General features: G+C 40.1%; 1 protein-coding gene across 9 annotated transcripts in view; it reads left to right on the forward strand.

The window, feature by feature from the left end:
* triob (trio Rho guanine nucleotide exchange factor b) overlaps positions 1-21032 on the forward strand; it is a 114138-nt gene that overhangs the window by 35077 nt on the left and 58029 nt on the right. For 8 of the 9 annotated variants that reach the window (XM_026185039.1, XM_026185040.1, XM_026185038.1 and 5 more), the window contains 7 exons: positions 7667-7741; positions 9372-9486; positions 11920-12112; positions 12894-12998; positions 13179-13619; positions 14385-14507; positions 20510-20701. In XM_026185039.1, coding sequence (XP_026040824.1) covers positions 7667-7741; positions 9372-9486; positions 11920-12112; positions 12894-12998; positions 13179-13619; positions 14385-14507; positions 20510-20701 — 1244 coding nt within the window. Of the gene's footprint in view, positions 1-7666; positions 7742-9371; positions 9487-11400; positions 11610-11919; positions 12113-12893; positions 12999-13178; positions 13620-14384; positions 14508-20509; positions 20702-21032 lie in introns of those variants that run through there. The other variant, XM_026185037.1, reaches the window with a different exon arrangement.

The following is a 21032-nucleotide window of genomic DNA, read 5'->3' on the forward strand; positions in this document are numbered from 1 at the left end:
TCACTGGCATTTCAGACTGAGAGGCAGCCAGTTAGAAGAAAGCTTGTTTAAAGTGACAGGACCTGGAGCAGCGTTTGTCAGACAGCGGATGAACTGATGGTTTGTGCTAGCGTCCAGTATAGGCTAAGCAAGAGCTATTTTGAACCGTGAATCATGCAAAGCAACTCTGATTCAAAAATAAAAATTTGGAGCTTATTGAGCTTAAAACAAATGGCATACCTAGTGTCACAATTACACAATTAGCTCAAAGTAAGCCAGAATACTGGCTGGAACAGTTTTGGCTAAATACATCAAAAATACTGCAAAAACCTCCAAAACTTGATTGTATGCATTCAGAGAGAGAAGGTTCCAGAAGGATGCTGATGTATAGCTTCTCTGCCAGGTCTCACTTACACTGTTTCACTGTGCTGGACCTCTTGGACATGTTTATGCTGTCAGTGCATGTTACAACATTTTTAATGACATTATCTAACAAATACTATGGCTTGCTGTGTGGTACATCCCTTCCAAGATGAATGTGTTTCGGTATTGGTGACCAATGGTCTGTTGAAGTTTGCTAGTGTTGTATTGATATTAATCTCCACTGACTAGCAAATACGTGTTTGTGCAACATTTATGGATACAGCTTGCTAACCAGGGATGCTAGTGTTAACTAATAGTGTAACAGCTCGCCCTCTCTCCCAAACTTTCTTAAAGAGCTAATATAATGGCATACAAAATCCTAAGGTTAAGGTTTCCAAGACTAGTGGGTGGCATCACAGTGACTATTTCCATCCTTTATGTACAGTTTATGGAGTGTCTGTGGCCTGTGCCCTGCTTTTTGCCAAAGTTCTCTTTACTTTTCTCCAAAAAGCTTATAAATTGGCACATCCGTCCCTCTGAGGGAGCACTATTCTGAGAGGCTCACAAAGGATGTCAGTCACACTGCTGCACCGTGAAGCACCAGCCAGAACAGCACCAGCACACATCCGTACACATACAGAACCTTTAAAGCTACAAGTGTGCCTTTCTGTATATGTAACAATGACAGGGTTAGATATATGTCAGGCAGTTTCCAAAGCTTCTGGACTGTCCAACAAGCTGTTCTGACAGGGTATATTGGCCCCATAAATGAATCCGCTCCCACACTTCCTCAGTGTCTGCGCTGTTCCCTAAAAGCTGCATATATACTGAGCCAAACCATGCTGAGCAGTGCAACAAATGACTCCCAGTTCTCTCTTTTAGCACTAACACATAGTGAGGGTCACATACTGGGCTCTGACCCAGAACTGAAGTATTTAAGAAGCATATGAACTGCACTGCAGTTCATGTTGCTCTTGCATTATAAATCTTCATACGTAGTCACCACTTAATTTTAAAGAGTCTTTCATTCTTACAGCTGTAATTTGTTAGATTTGTCCGGTAAAATATTGTTGTATGAAAAAATGCTGGGTGCACATTTTTAGTATGAAATTCATTTCATAGCAAGTGCTGCTCTAAATCTCTGAATCTCACCACAGTTATCCTCGCTGGCAGCTGGAATGCACGTTATCAAATTTTTGCTGGGATGGTCACGATATCAGCCAGTGGAATTGTACTGTAGCATTTCTGCAGCATTATGCTGCATGCCTGATCTGTTCCACTGCACTACATTTAGCCTGGCTTGTAATTGGTCTGAGTTTGAGGTTACGAGGTTATGAGCCAGAGGATTGGCATCATGTGGCATGGCAGGCTGCACAGATGCACCGTGTTCAGTCTAGCCTGTGGTCTGACGGATTGGAATCAAAGGGATTGGCCCTGTGCATCGAGGCTGTGATTTCCAACTTTCTGTGGAAAGACGACGCACATATGCTCATTTTGGATTATGAGATGTTGTTACAGCGCTTGTAGGTGAAGCAATTGCTTGCAATTATCTCTGCATGTGTTGCAATTTTGGTTGGGGGTTCGTAGAATTTCTACATTACTGTCTAAACTTACTGCATTCATTCCCCCATTACATCTCAATAAAGCCTTCTAAAAACTAGCCTGTAACCCAGATTGGAAACGATGTAGGATGTTCTCAGTCTGTGCTGTGAAGAATTAGTACAACACTGAAGACAATCTGTTCTCCAGTAGTGTATTCAGATTAGTATGTGAGTCTTTCCAGCCCGGAGTTAGGAGGGCAAAGGGAAAAGGATTGGCATGCTTCTGCTACATGACTACGCGAATTGATGGATTTAGGGCAGAATCCTTTTGGAGTTAGAAAGACAAAAAAAAGGGCTGAACAGAGTGAATCTGTGTCATCACCTCTTGCTCCGACTCTGCTTTCTAAATTCATGCAGAGCAACAGTAACAGATTGAAAACGCAATGTTCTTTGTGGAATTTTGGAATCACAGAAACATTACAGTTTCGAAACCATGCATGAAGCTCTTTACTCCCACGTACAGGCTCAGTTAAGATCTCACGTGAAGTTAAATGCAAGCTGCAATTTTCTGTCTTAAGCTCAACTAAACTGTAAGGGTTGACTGACCCTCGGGCAACATGAAAACACAAGTTTTGCCAAGTTGCTGCCACTACTAAACATACAGCAGTTTGCATTATTATACAAATGAGCAAACTGTACGAGATCATCTTTGCTTTTTGCTTGTTATTGATTGCAAGAAAGAGAGAAAAATCATTCACCTCTGACCTTTTCTTCTATTCAATTCAATCATTTTTACTTTTATTCCACTAGCTGGGCCCACGTCCTCATTGTAGGTTTGACAGCGTTTTAGTAGGTAAAGGTGAATGCTTGGACATGAATTGAGCTGCGGTTTGGGGAAGGCCTCGAAGGGGACTGGCGACAGCTCCTGGGCCTGACAGATCCCCATGTACTAAATAGGAGTGAAGAAGTTAAAGAATTGAGAACAAGGAGGGAGGGAGGGTGGGGCACGTAAACAAGAATGAACAGTTTGCAGAACTGGGGGGAACCTATATAGATGAAGGAGAAGGAGGCGTGGTCCCGCTTCTGAAATTCCGATACATAATCTCCAATTATATAGCGCAAAAGCATTGTAAGGTAAAGACCCTCCAATATTACAGGGAAACCCCAACAATCAGAGAACAGCCAATCAGTAAGCACTTGGCGAAAGTGGAAAGGAAGAAACCTCCAGCAGAACCAGGCTCAGGGCAGGATAGCCATTTGCGATGACTTGTTGGGATCGTGAATATTACATGGTTTTGAACCACACTGAATATCCATTAAATTAAAAAAATTAAATAAAGTAAAACAATATCAGAGTATAGTGCACGACCTAAATATGTAGTGGAAATGCAAATTGCTACAAAGAGCACGCCTCGCAACCCAGAGAATTGTCTTATTTCACACATTATGTGTTATTTGCACCTTTGATGGATGTCTGCACAATGTCTCCATAAACAAACGCGCAAAGAGACAGAGAGTGTTTAAGTGCATATGTCGCTGCCCACATTTCTGCCTGTAATGAATGAGAAACTGTTATGCATTGCATATGTCTAGATGATCTGTCATGTCTGTCATCCTCTGTTTCGCATTCATCACCTGGCATATCCTGATACTTTCTAGATTTGAGGAGAGATATGTTGCTAAGGCCCTTTGTCTTTATTTCCTGTTTAAATTGTTGTAATATGTTATAATAATAAAAAGCTTACTATAAAGGGCATATTTTGTGGACAAGCATTATTCATATTACAGGGTGCTGAATGCACGCCACCAGTAAAATGGATTGTACTCATTATGAGACCGCTATGAACAAAGAATCTTTGATTGAAAAGCTTTATTTCATGCTCAGTAGACTTGTAAATGAAGGGTCGCATGTAGTGAAAGGAGGAGGTTGTTGTGTGTGTGTGCTTCTTTTGTTTTAATACAGTGCTATGCAAAAGCCTCGAGCCACCCCCCATTTCTTTATATTTCGCTAGGAAAATTGGAAATGTGTACAAATGGGTGCAGGAAGTTATTGAAAAATGTGTAAACATAACTTGAAATACAGTACTTAAGGGAAAAACGGCATTTGCACAATTGTAACAAGCTTGAAAGTCAATATTTGGTGTGACCACCTTTATTCTTCAACACAGCTTTAAGTAATTTCTTTCTTCATTAGTCTTCAGGAATAGTTCTCCAGGCTTCTTGGTTTCCATTCAAAGATGAGCCCACGTTGGGCTCTTGGGAGGCTATGTTGTGTTTTTGACCAACAACATATGCCTTTTAATATTTTAGCAATTGTTGTGTTACAAAATGAAGTCATTTCACCAATGAGATTTTTTCCTCATAGTATTGCATGGTGGATCGAAGTTTGATGGTACTTTTCTGAGTTCATAATTCCATTCCATCAATTCCACCATGACATGATGATGTAGACATTCACTGTTGTACCTCACTGCTGATCTCCTGTGCACATACCAATGACCATTTGAACCAAAAAATTTATCTTGGATTCATTACTGTCACTGATTTTCAGTCAAATGTAATTTGACAGCCTCCCTTCCAATGATGAACTTCGGTCAACAGTAGAAAGATCAACTGATGGGCCAGCTGCTTTTTTCAGTTCGTGTGTCAGGTCAAGGATTTATTCCTGTTTCATAAGGACGTGACTTACAGATGCTGTTCATTTGCTGAAATGTTTTTTCTTAGGCCTGGCACACCTTTTGTCCAACACTTGTCCAGTTTCCTCAGATTTTTTTAAAGTCATACTGCACACATGCTGAGATATAAGTTTTGGCTAACAGCGGTTTAAGACTCAACTTGTTGGTTGAAAAAAATGCTTGGACTGTGTTGTCTTTGACATTTTTCATAGATTCTTTTGAAGAAATGGAAACAAATGATGTGTTTTTGCAATACAATTTAAAACTGTTTCTTTCCTAAGTTTTCTGTTATGTGTAGACACAACACTGGTTAATCCCTTGATTTAGTTACCTTTTTTATGCTTGAATGATTCACAGTTCAGTGTTAAGTGGTTTGGTCAGGTATAAGGACTGGATTGAAAATGAGTGAAAATGTCCAAAGAAAAACTTGAAACAACCCTAGAAAGCCTGAAGAACTACACAACAGTGTGTGTGTGGCAAGAGGCGGTGATGGGATGTCATGAATCACAGTGTGTAGGGTAGTACTTACTGTTTACTAAAATTAGGAGAGGCTCTGATGTCATAAGTAATAGGCCATCATACTGTGAAACTTTCTCTTTACTGCCAGCTGCTCTCGATTTTTTTTTTTAAAGCAATGCAGCATTTATGTTAAATTCACCACCGAATTTTGAAAAATCAGTATTTAGGCATTAAAATATACAACTGCAGATCTGTTTAGCTTAGCACAGTCCTCAACATAAAGCTTAAGTGCATATATGCCCAGCTTTCTGCTGACCTGGTCTGATCTGTGGTGTTTGAGAAAGGTGCGTAGCTTGAGTTTTAGCGGGGAAAGCAGGAGTGTAACAGAGGTCAGTGCTGGCTGCGTGCCAGAGTCAGTATCTTACATAAACTACCACTGAGAGGAATGTGTCTGGGGCACACTTCACAGGAAAGGCACACATGTGCTAACACAAAAACCTGCTAGAGGTGTATTGTTTCTTTTTGCCTTTGCTCTGTATAGTGCTGATTTTCAGTGAATGCAGTCCCAGCAACAAAGCACTATTCTAAAGACACACAATGAAGTCTCTCTGTTAACTCTTTCCATGATTATTACTATGGGTTTTTTTTTTAAATCTGCAAGTCAAGAGAAGACACACAGGTGTAGGAGGACATGAAGCATGGAGGCTTAAAATATGTGGGTTTCCCTATCCTCTTACCAATGGAAAGACAATAAAAAGCCATTGATGCTACGTCAGTCCCATTTTCTGTCAGCTGGTTGTGACATTATCCTTGAATCAGTCCAGTCGCTTCCTACAGAGAGGTGACGTGATACCGCTCAGGCCTGACTTCAAACCGTGGCTGAAATCAATATTACAGGAGCTGTTTAAACCTGCAGGAGCTATTTAGTTGTTTTCTCTTTGCTTTTCTGCAGTCCTGTGTGTGTGCTGTCACAGCTGGTCGTTCTGTCCTCATATTCTTCTCTATGCTTTCACAAATCCGACTTGGCTTCTCTATTCCTGTGATGTCATACTGCACATTTAAAAGATAGCCTGTTTCTTGTTTCTTCATATCTTCAGCTTATAACTCACTAACAACTTAGGAGACCTAATCACAGGTTTAATGGCACTCGTGTTGAAATATATCTACATTACAGCATGTCACTCAGTGTCTGAATTGTGCCATCAAGCCATCACTTTTTTTAGAGTAATATTAAGTCACTACCTCCTGCTGGAGATATTGGCTTGTACTTGTCACGACTGACTTTTATTGAAGGGAATTTGGCATGATTCAGCACTCAGTAGACTGGCCTCTCTGATTAGTTGGTTTCTGTTGGTAGTCAGTATGATAAAGTGCTTATATTAGAAATGCCAAAGCAGCACCGTGTTTGTGCAAAGTTGTTACTATATATTTCTTTTTTTGACCCCCTAGGCTCTGTTTATCAGAACTTAGCCCCCCAAACGGCGTCTTATTGAAGCGTTTTATGCAAAGCAGGACTGTTATTTTTCAGCGCCATCCTGGATGTGATAGTCTGTGCCCTCAGTTCTAATAGCATTATCACGCCTTGAGTCAGTTGTAGTTCAGGTGATAGCGGTGATTTATGTGGTGGCGGGACTTAAGATAATGAACTGCATCGGTTACATTTCTTATGTGTTTGTGTGAGAGAGATGACTAAGAGCTACGTGAGGAATATCTGATGACATCACTAGCAAACTGAAAGTGCAGGCAGAGCCCCCTCCCTACCCGCCAGCTCCTTACTCATATATTCACCAGCCTGAAATGTCAATATCATCATGGCTGATGTATATTTTCTTTTACTAACTATGGCATGATTGCGTTCAGCTATGCATTATTGCCCTTTTCAGTCCTCATAATGAAATTTCCTGAAGAATAAATATGCTTATCAGTTATCACCAAATACCAAAATACTGCCTTCAGTAAACGTGCTGTTTTCATGTGAAGGAGAAAGAGAGACTGAGGGTGTGTGTGTGTGTGTGTGTGTGTGTGTGTGTGTGTGTGTGTGTGTGTGTGTGTGTGTGTGTGTGTGTGTGTACATAAATGCTCCATCTTCCTGGTATTAACCATGTGCCATCTGTTGAGGAGGCGAGGCAAAGGGGATGACATTTCAGCAACATAGTGTAACACACTGACTATTGTGGGAATTCCTGAGTAAACCTAAGTAGGCTGAACATTCAGTGCTAAAGCAATGGACTATTTCAAAAATAATGCAAATGTAATAGCTTGCAAGATACAAGAAGCAGATAGTTAAAACAGAGATTTTCTTGGCAACTAGTTAGATCTGCAGCCAGTCTTAACTTCCTCAGAATTGCTACTAGTAACAACATCAACCTTAACTCTAACCAGTTCCATAGAGCCACTTCTGCTGTGTCTGTGGTCATTGATATGAACAAAGTTACAAAAAGCATTATAATGTACATTTATGTTGTTTTTTGCACGCTGTGCTATAAAGTGGGTTACCTTATTTAAGTGTTTCGTCTTTTTTGGTGTGCTGCAGGGTCATGTATTCTCTACGTGGGTGTAAAGGTTGAATGAACTTGGTCTAATTGCTGTCTCTGCGTTAAATATTTTGATTTTAAATATTCTATTCTGCTTATTTTTTCTGTGTTTCAGGGTTTCATCGTAATGAGGATATGAAGGCCATTGATGTGCTTCCAATCCTCAAGGAGAAGGTTGCCTTTCTCTCAGGTCAGTGTCATTTTTATGTGCTGTAATTGTAAATATCTGTTTCAACTTTAAGCTCACTGAAACTTCCATCCATCCTTTTTCAGTGAAGAAGTCAGTCTAGTTACTTCTGACATTCAGCAAAATTGTGCTCTTATTTTAAGGAGCCATTGTATCACTATATTGCTGTAGAGTCCTTACAGTGCTCTATGTTTGGTGTCATTCCCTGTATTTTAGTGTTTGCAAGGCAGGCTGGAGTAAAGCCACTTTAGCATTTACACAAACCTGAGAATATGCTTTGCTCTAATTCTACTTTCTTAGACTGTCAGCCATTTAGAAAATCCCTTTGTTTCTATCAAATAATGTATTCTGTGAAACCTGTCAAACATTTTTTGCTCATCCGGCTTAAAGACCAGTGAGCTTAGTCCATGGTGAGTTTTCTGCCCAACCGAGAATTGATACTTCCCCCTGAGTATTGGTCGTTGTTTAGTGAATCTCGCCGATTCTTGCAGCCAGATGACCTAAATTATCGCATTTATTGTCTAGTTTAATATCTTAATCTGTTTCCTCGGTATCTCTCATTTTCTTCCAAATCATGTTATTTTTCTGATTTATATTTCTGTGGTTGACCTTTCTCATTAATCTGTATTAATTAACATAAACCATTATCCACAATATTAAATATAATTTCCTCATCAGAGTTTTATAGGAGTACACTTTTCTAATCACATGGATACTTTTTGATGTCTCATTTTTTTGTCACCTGCTTCTTCTCTCGCTTGTGTAGGCTAGGTCACTTATCCAAATAGCTACTGTGATGACACCAAACTCATAGTTTATCTAGATTAACCAATCTTGAAAGCTTCAAAAAATGTTGCATATGATCACTGACGCCTCATCATTTTCACTTGGCTTAAGCTAACTATACAGATGCTGCCTATGTTGCTAGCCTACTAGCTAGTCATGAGTTCGGTTAGACACTTTCCCTATTCACATTTCTAATCTATTTATTTAGTGAAACATGCACAACTGAAACTCTAGGAACCAAAACTTGAGCAGTATTTTCTGTAGTACTTTAAGCCAACTATGTAGTGTGCTTATCTGCAGCAGGAGTCTCTATCTTTTTGACTGTATTATAAACCATTAGGGGCTAATTGTCTAATTTTGTGGCAGGTGTTCAATTTGCTAGCTTAATAGGTTGATAACATGGGCACATTTTTGGCTTTAAAGGTGAGAGGTCAGTGACATCAAGTGTGAAATTTTCACATGGAAATGGAGACTGGTCTTGGGTATAGTTGTTGGCTCCCCTGTTGCATTTGGTATGTGTAGCTAATTTATTAGCATTCACTTATTTCTCTGAACTGTGAATTTGACACAGCATGGTTTTGATCTGACTATTACATCATTTGTGTTAACTGTATTGGCATAGTTGTGAGTAATTTAAGATGTTTTTTTTCTGTCAGATTAGTAGTTGGTGTGGTTTGTTATAGCTCTGTGACTGGAACTCCATTACCACTCTTGTAACTGTGATTTGACCTGTCTTTCTATCTGAACCAGCTATCTCTACTCACTAGTTATCTCTGACAATTGTAAAAAGAAAATATCTTCATAATTTAAATAGGTTTTCTTTGTGTCATTGTATTTCTATGCGAAGGTGGCAGAGACAGACGTGGAGGTCCGATTCTCACCTTTCCAGCACGGAGCAACCATGACAGAATACGACCCGAAGACCTGCGCAGGCTCATAGCATACTTGGCCACAATCCCAAGGTAAGGATAGTGGAACACACACCCAACTATGGACGTGCGTAGACGCTCAAATATAACCTCTGCTATAGCTTGCTATTGATGTTTCCCACGTGACATCGAGAGTTGTTTGCAATAACTGGACATGATACAACTGACAACTGCTAGATGAAAATGTGTGTTCCCCAAATGGTTTGCAGTGGTTTCTGGAGGCTGTTACTGGGTAAAATTAGTTTTAAAGAAGATGCTGCTCCAGAAACCTTTTGGTGATTGCTTTGGTTTTTAGCAGGTTGCCTGTAGTTGCCTGTAGGTGAGCAGTAGTACTTTTCACAGTTTTGCTACAGCTTAGAGAGTAGCCAGCCAATCTTTGTAGACAAGTCCATCAGCTCCATTCAGTCTACCACCATGGCAATACGCTAACAACCAATGTAGTCACAAGGACATTTTGGGGGAATGCACTTTTCTCCCAGCAAAAAGGTAGCTGCCAGGGGGTCGCTGACTGGCTTAAGTAAAGCTCTCAGCGACTTCCATCAACCTGCACTTACAACTCGCTCAGGAAATACTCATCTTTCCTTCATGACCATTGATTGCCAGATGGTTGTGCGCTCTAGGCCTGTATGACTGGGACCTTATTCACTTGATCCTACATTGTCACCATGATTGTCCCACATCCAAAATGTCAAACAAGTTAACATCAGATGGTTAGCGGTCATGTATCCACAAAGCCTGAAGACAGACAAAGTATACTCATTGTTTGGTTTGTGTTTGACTTTCCCACCTTTCTTAATTTAAAAAAAAAAAACTGGGCTGTTTTTATTTTGGATTCTCTGTAAAGTGTCTAAGGGTGTATTGCCAATTGTTGACCCCCCCACCTCACCTCTCATTCCTGCATTTGATGTGTTGTCATGCTAGACTAGAGTCTGCTGCACACTCAAAACGTGTTGCCACAGGAAGCATTTCCAAAGTTGCTCCCTGTAGTTGTGTGCAGGCTGATCTTCAAATCTAGAAGCACTTTTAATACGTAGCTCCGGGCGTTTACCTGTTTGGAGTCAGTTGTCATTAGCTTAGAGGGAAGTTTGCACTTTTCTTCTCTGCTGCGTCTGATCTCCCCTGTGCTATGCTTACTAGTGCTTTGCAGGTTGACTGCTTTAAAGTCTTTTTCACGGTGGAGTTTGGAGATTTGTCTTGAGGCAAGAAGTGGTCCAGATCAGTTACTGAAAAAAAAGATGGAGTGCAGATTCACTGATCTTTTAGTTCATCTGTGGGATGTCAGAGGCTGAATGAGGCATTTTCAGTTCCTGCATAAATTTCAGTAGCAGCAGCAGAATCAAGTTTAACTGTTGGGTTCACAGCTTTACTTTGTTTACTCCCTATAGATTATGTGCGTAGTTATCATCCCACAGAATATATTCTCAGATCAAATGCCTTAAAACCCAAAAAGAGGGTGAATGAAGTCTAAATTATGCACGCAAGGAGTTTATGTTTTATGTCAAAGTGCCTGTTATTTTAAGTTTGGAGAGCAGTCTGTGTTGGATAAAAAGTTTATGTTAAAATCATTATCTGAAGGCAGATCATTTTGCCAATCTGATCTCTTTATTAAAAGTGTTGCAATAATTTTCTCTAAAGTATTTTTTAGGGCTGAGAGGTAAAAAAAACAAGTATCTACCTCTAACTAAAGCCGTAGAAGCCGATACAGCTGGTGTGCAAAGACTTACAGGCTTCCAAACTGCTCAGCTCTTCAGAAAGAGGTAAGACTGGAGAGGATAAAAGATTAGTCAGAGGTGGCCAGTCATCCAGTCGGAAGGCCGAGGAGTGTCATAAGTCAGGAGGAGGCCAGCTTCTTTTCCTCAGCTTAATTTCTCTTCCTCCTGTCTAAATATTTCTGCTGCCTTACCCCCTTTTTTTTCTTTACCCTCCTTCCAGTCTCAGTATCTCTCTTTCTCACTCGCTCTCCTCTCTATCGGCTCTGCTCTGTTTTTTTTTTTCTCTATCCATTTGGCTGCCGATCTGTTTTCATAGAGTGTGGTCAGAGTGAGATAGAGCAGGAGGCCCTGCGTCTATTTCTGTGTCCTAGCTACACATTCAGATTAAAGCCTTTAATACTGAGAAACAACCTTTTATGGAAGTGTACGGCAGCAGGACTCCTGGTAAGCGGCGGTGGAAACTTCAACGCTTGAATGTTTTAACTGTTTTCTTTCCTCTCCAGATGCTGTGGAGATTGGATACTTCAGTTACAGCAGTTCCTTTAGAAAAGGGCTGTGTAATGTTATGTTACGACTCGAGGCAGTGACGTCAAATTTTGTCCTTTCGTTGCCAGCAAGTTTTTTTTTCTCTAACCTGGCTTTAATGGTTCTATGTTAGCATTATAAATGTTAAACGTACTGCATCTTTTTCTTTGTGAATTAGCCCTTTATCCTGGGATATGACCTCTTTTATTTATTTCCTTTTTTTCTGCAGTGAGGAGGTGGCCAGACATGGCTTCACAGTCATTGTGGACATGCGTGGTTCTAAGTGGGACAGCATCAAACCTCTGCTAAAGATCCTTCAGGAATCGTTCCCTTCTTGTATTCACGTTGCTCTTATCATCAAGCCAGACAACTTCTGGCAGAAGCAGAGGACCAACTTTGGCAGCTCCAAGTTTGAATTTGAGGTAGGCGATGCTCGAACGCGCTTTAAATAGTTCAACATAAAAAGGTAATCATTTTAACCCCTCCAGCTTGTTTTTTTTGTAATTTTTGGTTTTTGGTTTGATTTTCTTCTCTTTTCGATAATGATTAATGCATTTTGTTTTGTTGTCTCGTCATGTCAGTGTACCGTATGCTCAGATGAGCAAATTGTTGTAAACTGTTAGTTAGTTTTGCATACCCACTGGCCTTTTTTACCAGCTCTAATTGGACTGTGCTTTGTGTCAGTGGCACGATTCTGTCCCGTGTGGGCATGTTGAGGTGGTATATTTAGTTCTGACCCAGTTACTATGGAAACAGGATATATAGGACATGGCAAAGAGTTTATTCCTAACTTTAGTGCATTTGGCTTTGGACAAGCAACTTGTTGTATTTTTGTTGTTTTTTTTCTTTTTGTGTATGACGTCAAACGTACCATTTTTGGGTGCACATCAAGTGCCGTAGAGTTTTACTTACCAGGCAGATCACAGTGATAGAAGCATTCGTATGAGAGATAACTCAGTCTTTCTTGTCACCTCACCACACCCATTCTAACAGTGGGTGTACAGTGCTTACTGATTGCACATTATCTTTAGAGTCAAGTTTTTACAGTAAGAAATATTTTAGAAACTTAACAGTTGACTAGTCTGGAATATGGTGGTGATTATATTAGTGTAAACTGTGCTTATTTTTCCTCTTTCGCCCTTTCATCTATTTGTAATTCTTTTTTATTTTCTTGTGTGTCCCAAATCTGCCTTCCCGCACCAGACGGTGATGGTCTCCTTAGAGGGTTTAACCAAGATTGTGGACCCTTCCCAGCTGACAGCCGACTTCGAGGGCAGCCTAGAATACAACCATGATGAATGGATTGAGGTTTTGATTCTTTTCTTTTGTTTACATCTGTTCCTTCATAAGATGGTTTTTAATTTAAATCTTTTGTGCGCTTACTTAAGAAAACATCAGTCAAAGACCAGTCTTATTTCAGATCTTTTTAAAAATTCAATTCCGTATCCTCATTGGGGAAAAAAAGTTGACTTTTAACTTTCCTTTCAGGTGCGGCTCTCTTATGAGACGTTTGCCAGTGATGCAGCGCGGGCTTTATCACGCCTTGAAGAACTCCAGGAAACCTTGTCCCAGCGTGATCTCCCACGGGATCTGGAAGGGGCTCGGCGGTTAATGGAAGAACATGCTGCACTGAAGAAAAGGGCCACCAAAGCATCGGTAGAGGAGCTCGACGCACAGGGACGGAGGCTGCTCCAAAGGCTACAGTCACAGACTGCAGGGGTTGGGAGTGTTGGAGCTAGCGGAGATTCTAACGACCACCATCACGGGTTTCACGTGCACGCGGACGCGCACAATCTGGTGGCTAAAGTGACGGGTGTGTTGGATAAGCTGCACGGGATGCGGCAGAATCTGCAGCAGTTGTGGCACATGAGGAAACTGAAGCTGGACCAGTGTTTCCAACTGCGGCTGTTTGAGCAAGATGCTGAGAAGGTCAGAGAACTAATCATTCTAATCACAAATGAACTAATCACAAAGTTAATTGTGTTGTCAGTTCTGCAGTATGCCTGATGTTAAATATGCCACTACAGCGGTTAAACTTTTTGGACATGCAGTCATTCCTGACTAATCTTTTGCATGAGCATACTTACCAATTCTATTCAGGCATAAAAGAATATAACATGATCATCATCATTACCATGTAAGCCAGATAATTGAGGCTCAATATGGTTGTAAAGGTTTAATAAAGCTGACTGATGGCAGGTGTTGAATATTAATTTTCTTTTCCTTCTAAATGAATGGATGACATAATACGTCATCTTTACACTTACAGTGGAAATTGCTTATATTCTTTAAATATATATTTAGATTTCTGGTTGCCCATTGAGTTTACAAGCTTTTAAATGCCCTTTGGAAATATATAATTGAGTTTTTCATATTCTAAGTAATGTGTGAGTGTCTGCTAATGGAAACTGTAGCCCTATACACTTTTCAGGGTTTTTGGCAAGTACCTTTATTTAACAGACATTTGTCATATTCTTACCTCAATAGAGGGTGAACAACAGCGGTCTTTTAGTTTTTTAGTTTTCCTATCAGAGGAGCTTGGAAATGACCTTTGCCTTCTTCAGCGGTTGTGGTTAATTAGCAATCAACAAGGCCTCTCACTCCTGCTGCTATGAGTTACCACAAGATGGGCAGCTTTTCATTTGATGTGCTTTTTGTAAAGCTAACTGTGTTTTCTCCACCTACTCTCTGTAGATGTTTGATTGGATAATGCACAACAAGGGGCTTTTCCTGACCAGTTACACAGAGATCGGAGGGAACCACCAGCATGCTGTGGAGTTGCAGACGCAGCACAACCACTTCGCTATGAACTGCATGGTAAGACCCTATCGTTAGCTGTCACGCACATACAAATGCACAGAAACAGGTAATGCAATCGTAAACTGCCGTCATTCCTCTCATCCACACTAAATGCTTTTTTTCCCCACCCTTCATCCCAAACCACCCTCTCCCTATATGGGGAAACTGATGTCTTCTGTCTTGCCATGCTCTTTTTCTCATATTCATCTTTTTTTTACTCTGCTTCAACTCTGCCCCAGTTTGTCATGTCTTGTCATGGTGCTGTTCCCATAATTGACCCGCATTGCCTTTGTGCCCCTCCCACCGCTGTGTGCTGCCCTTTGCTGCTCTGCTCCACCCTCCTCCCTGCGACATCATAGCTCACTCTAGTCCTTAGAGCTCTGCTGTTGGCTAATAAATTTAGCTGAGGATATAGTATTGTGTCACTGCACCCACCACACTATGCACTCTGCCCTAACTTTGTTTTCCTTTGTCACAGTTTGACTGGTAAGCTTTGCAAGGTTTCTGTTTCATCCTTTTTGTCAATCCTTTGCAGTGCACTTTCTTCTTACATCCCTCATAACTTATAATGGTGTGTTATTCCTGCTTGTCATATATCATCAAGCAAGTAAACCAAGCTTGTTCCAGGCTTCGTGGGATGCATTTAAATTAGTAGATTTATTTTAGACTAAAAACAGCTTCAAAATAATCTGAGAAACAATAAGGATGTAGCCCACTACCTCTGATTTGAACAGCAAACTAGCCTGCCATTTTTCCGTGCTACTTTCTAAAAGTAATTATTTTTAGTGCAAAAGTGAAACCAATGGAGAGCAGGGCAACTGGCCTAAATCTTCTTATAGAGTCACTGGTGTTACAGATCATTTGCAACATTCAGCCCAGAGAGGGCGGTTTCAGTGACCTCCCACAGCCGGATGTTTCAACTGTACTGGCTGAGGTGAGCCAAAAAGCAACTGAGACAGCTGAGAAGACAGATAGACCTACACTGTATACTCAGGCCCATATTGACAGGGTAGACCAGTGGTAGGCAACGCCAGGCCTCGAGTGCCGGTGTCCTGCAGGTTTTAGATCTCACCCTGGGTCAACACACCTGAATCAAATGATTAGTTCATTACCAGCCCCCTGGAGAACTTCAAGACATGTTGAGGAGGTAATTTATCCATTTAAATCAGCTGTGATGGATCAAGGACACATCTAAAACCTGCAGGACACCGGCACTCGAGGCCTGGAGTTGCCTACCCCTGGGGTAGACAAACATATACGAACATGCATACAGATGGTTTAACAGTGAAAGACCACCGCCCCCTCCACCTATTCTTCCACAGGAAGCGGTGTTTCCCCTTCCTGTTGCCTGCACAGCACAATGGAAACACACAGTGTCAGTAGGTGTGTTTATACTGCCTGTTCTCCTGTTTGTGTGTCCGCGTTCTCCGACTGTGTCAACATTGTAGCAAGAGTAAAACCAAGGTGAAACAACGCAATTACTCGTTTGCCAGTTTCCAGCGACTAAACAAAAAAAAAACCCACCAGCATGTGTTTACTGTATTGTGTCAGGCAGTCATCAGTGATGGGAGTGTCATGTGTAAGTGAAGGTTTGGACCAAATGCTGATGGTGACTCTTTGTTGTTATGTGAGAGATAATGTGTCACGTTGCAAAATACAACCCCTAGGGTTATGATACTGTTACTCCCCCTATGGGAGGTACTTAAAAATTCACTTTAGGAGTCAAGGAGCTTTTTTTTAAACACTTTTAATAGAGCCGTCATTTTACACATGTAGCATATGATGCCTTTTTTCCCAACTACTACAGGTTTTAAAACTCTAATATCACAAAATGAATTCAGAGAGTTCAGATTGTTTGGCTTGTTTTGTTAACTAACACAGTTTTGCTGAAGATTTTAACAGTTTGATGATGCGACATATTCAGATGTTTGATGTAGATGCCAAAGAAGCAAGTCAACAGTAATGATCTCAAAGAAGCAATTGTTGCTAACCATCAATCGTTAGGACATTTCCAAACTTATTCTGTAATTCTACAATTTTCACAATTGGGAAAAAAATCAAGACAGTTGAAAGTTTTGCAAGGAGTGGACATCCCAACAAATTAAGCTAAAGGTCATAGAAATGCTAAGAGAAACTAAAAATCCAACTACAAGAATCCACGGGCCTCAGGTGACGGAGGGGATGGTGGGATTGTGTTGAAGCCACAGGACTTGGGTATCTTGTAATGATTAAATTTAATAAGCATTGCTAGTAGATTTGTTCGAACTGTCATGCGTGGAGTCGAAATGTTTCTAGTCATATTTGTTGAGAAGGAAACACATGATGTATGTTATGCAGCAAATATAACAACTGTCCAAAAAATATTGCAATATAAGCCCGAAATCAGACTGTAGAAATGCCATGATCTGTACAAGCAGTCGTTTTGTATATTTGCTGCAGTCTCAGAGAAAGGTACGTGCACACCTCCAAGAAAATGTGCTATTGCAGCCTTTACCATCCATGCTGACTTTGCGCAGATAGAAGTAGCACTCTGTCATGATATCCTGCATTAAAGATAAATGAAGCTGTTACGTTTGAGCATAATGTTTGATACCCATAACATTCATATACACACGCACACATAGAGATACAGGGAAAGAGCTTTCTTACATCAAGTACTTCATAATTAAGTACAAAGAATGTTCTTCCAGAGAGGCAGGCAGGGTAAGCATCACTGGAAACATCATATGCTGCTGTGGAAACGTTTCTTAAATTATCTGTAAATACAGAAACAGGTTTTTTCAAAAAAGTACACTTTCAAATAAATATATATTTATATATCTAAGAAACTGTTTGCTCAAGGATTTAGACTGGACATAATTTTGTGTTTTTTGCACTCTGTTGTGATGAAGTTGTGCTGAATTTCGAAGATGTTAATGCTGATTTTGTGTTTATTGACTACGTGCCTAGTTGATTCGTCAACTCATTGTTTTTTCCGCGTAGCTTGTTGTTTTCTTCAGTCAACTTCACCTGATGCCCAGCTAAAGTGGCACCTATTATGAAAGGAATGATACGTTTATGAGTTCATGTACAACTGAAGCTCACATACAGACGTAATTCTTTACAAAGGACAGCAATGCAAAGAAGATTTATTCCACGCTCATGGTCCTATGGACAGTTAAAGTAACATGACTAAGTGATAAATGAGCTAATATATTCACTGAAGATGAGGATAAAACTTTCAGTCATTGTAAGTATCACTATTTTTAAATGTAGTCTGTTAGATCTGGTGTAGTGGCTTAAAAATGTCTTCCATACATCAGTGCGTAGATCAGTGTATACACATGGTGATAACATTATGATTTCACAAAAGTGAAGTTCACACTCACAAGCGATGCTCACACAGATGAGTACGCTGATTAACAGAATACACAGAACCACCAGACACACCGTAACATGCCTGAAAAAAACTAATGAGAAAATAATGTTAATAGTTTTGTGTGTTTGTATTTAATGTGTTTGTATCGTCTGAATTTGAATATTTGTCTTACCTAACTCAGGAGGTTGCTTTCTTCCATTGTTGGAATTGAACGCTGGCCATCTGATAGTCATGTACCTAAGAGAGGGGGGGCGGTTGGTGGCTGCGCTTTGGTTTCCGATGTTTGGCAGTGTTGCGTTTGTCGCAGCTCTCTGATTTTTCAGCTCCTCTCTGTTCTTACCATTGAACACAGGGTTTGGTTGCTGTTCTCTTGAGTCCCTCGTTGCGTTGTAATCTATACCGAGTGTGTCTGCAACTTCATAAGTATTGTCGTCTTCTGACCACAGGTCAGCCTCCATTGTCATGTAATCTTCGTTTTCTGCTGCCGGCTCCGCCATTGCTGAGTGGTGTCTTTGGTTGTTAGTGACTGTGTGATGTGTTTTTCTAAAATGCCTTACAGATTTTTATGGATGCAAATGACTTGGTAGGAGGGGCCAATGTAAAAAGGTTTCACTGGAAGCATCGGGCAGCTACTTTTTACATCTGGAATATAACAGCATATATTATATAAAAATGTAAAAAAAGAAAAGAAGAATGAATGTTTACAAAAAAAGAATCTGAATTCCAAAGGATTCGGGAGGGATTTTGATACTGTATCTTGTTCAGTGGACTAAAAAATGGAAAACCCAGAAAAATTCCTAAAGGCAAATAAATGATTTGCCTTTAGTTTGTATACAAAGAGATGGTTCACAGAGATTAGGAGTAGTTCCTGTGAAAACTGGAAAGCAGGAGCACAGGGTGTTGGGAAAGTGAACTGTGAGATAACCCAGTTATTCAAAACTGGGTTTACATTGTTTGAGTAAAGGAATCTTACAAATGACTCTTTGGGTTTATTAGTGTTTCATGTTACAAAGCCAGTCATCTCCATACAGCTACCTTGCTGACTGAATTAGGATCCTGTCCAATATGACTGGTTTGTTCATTCATACTGTTCATGGTTAGCATAAATTCACACGTCCTGCAAAGTTACATTTATATTAACCTATAGCTAGCTGAAGAATTGCACATTGCAGAGATATTTTTATATTGCTTGACATCCCTATATTACCCATGAATTTTTCACTTCAGTAAATATTGTAACTAAAGCAGCGAGTCTGGTTACTGGTCATTTTAGAAACAGGAAGTATTTAAAGCTTTAAGGTTTTGGGAGTTTTTACTGTTTCTTGTGCTTCCTTTACAGGATAGACACTGTCTATTTCTACAGATTGATTCATTTCTGGGACCTGTCCTCTTTTCCATTTTCTGTATTTCTGTCTGTTTTCTCTCCCACAGCCACTCTCATTCCCTATGGCACCATCAGTTTTAAATTAAGAAGACTTTTTAAATTTATATTCTCCCAACTCCTCCTCCCTTCTCTCCTTCAGCCATCAGTTTTAGATTACCACCCGAAGTAGTCCAACATGTCTGCATTTCCTCTCTTCCCCTGAATGATTGTGTGATTTGGAGGTCCCCCCCAAAATCCCAATAGTCCCTAATACCACATAAAACCTCAGAGACAGTTCTTCCTGTGACATTTGATGTGTAAGATTTATTATGGGATTATAGTAGTTCTAGTCCTAACCGCCATGCTTTTATTTATGACAACTTAACTTCTGCTGTGTATTCAAAAGCTGAACTCGTGTTAGCCGTGCTGTTTAGCTCACCACTGTCGCTCTTATCCTTGAACCAACATCAGATTGTATCGAGCACGTTTCAGTGTTGATTCTGCACAGTATGGATTGTTCTTCTACAGTACACGCAAATGCAGAGCTGTTTAAAATCTCTCTAAACCCTAATATAAAAACAGACAAACTCAAAGCTTCCTGAGTTGAACAAAGTAAATCCAGTGTCCACAGCTTTGATGAAAACTGCTTTAAGGGTCGTAGCTGGTGTTTGGTTCATCTTTCCTTCCCATTGTGATTGAAACAAGCTAGCTAAGAGCCATAATAGGCTCCAGGAGCAGTAATTGAATAGAATAATAACACGCTGTTAACACAGTTGTTAATTAGCGTTTGCTGATCCATGCCTATCTACACAAAACAGCTTGGGGCCCATATATTAAAAAAGACTGAAAGATTAAGAGGCAAATGGGCTTTTTTATTATTCACATGGGGGTATGTCTCCCGTGTGTGTGTGTGTGTGTGTGTGTGTGTGTGTGTGTGTGTGTGTGTGTGTGTGTGTGTGTGTGTGTGTGTGTGTGTGTGTGTGAGGACAGAGGTTATTTTATTTTATAATTATTTATATGTGATAAATAATTTTAGCCACTATTTTTTTCCACATATAACTTTAATTGCTTTGAATGAACAGTGACAGTCTGGGCCATTTGAAGACTGGATATACTTTGAATGACAGACTACACTGAAGATGTCCAAATATTAACGATAAGAGCACTTTTTATATAAATGTAGCTTTTCTTTTCTTTTGTATAGAACTGAAATTAATTAAAAGAGTAAAACCATATTAAATAATTTTTAATATGTTTTGGGTTTTTTTTTCTCTGTATCTGTTTCTCTCTGAAAAACAGAATGTGTATGTGAACATCAATCGAATCATGTCTGTTGGAAATCGGCTCCTGGAGTCCAGCCACTATGCCTCTCAGCAGATCCAGCAGATCTCAAGCCAGCTGGAGCAAGAGTGGAAGGCCTTTGCTGCAGCACTGGACGAACGCAGCACCTTGCTGGAGATGTCTGCCAGCTTCCACCAGAAAGCAGATCAGGTACTGGGATGCAAAAAATTAATTACACTTCTGATATTATAGTAATACATGTGTGCATAATAGATGCACATTTCTTCTTTTCTATATGTGCAAAAAGACTTTTTTTGGCAGACGTAAATGCGCTGTTGGCAGCTCTGCTTGAAAGCATCAGAATATCTGCATGTATTTATAAAGTTGTGAGTTCTTACATTCATTTAGTACATGCTGTGCAAACAATAATTGGAGCATGCAGCATATGATCTGTTATGTAATGATGTGTTTTTGTCATCTAAACCATATTACAGCTTTGTGTAATTTTCTACTCTTACTTGTACTCTTACTTATACATTTA

The sequence above is a fragment of the Astatotilapia calliptera genome, chromosome 11, assembly GCF_900246225.1.
Source record: "Astatotilapia calliptera chromosome 11, fAstCal1.2, whole genome shotgun sequence".
Lineage (NCBI taxonomy): Eukaryota > Metazoa > Chordata > Actinopteri > Cichliformes > Cichlidae > Astatotilapia > Astatotilapia calliptera.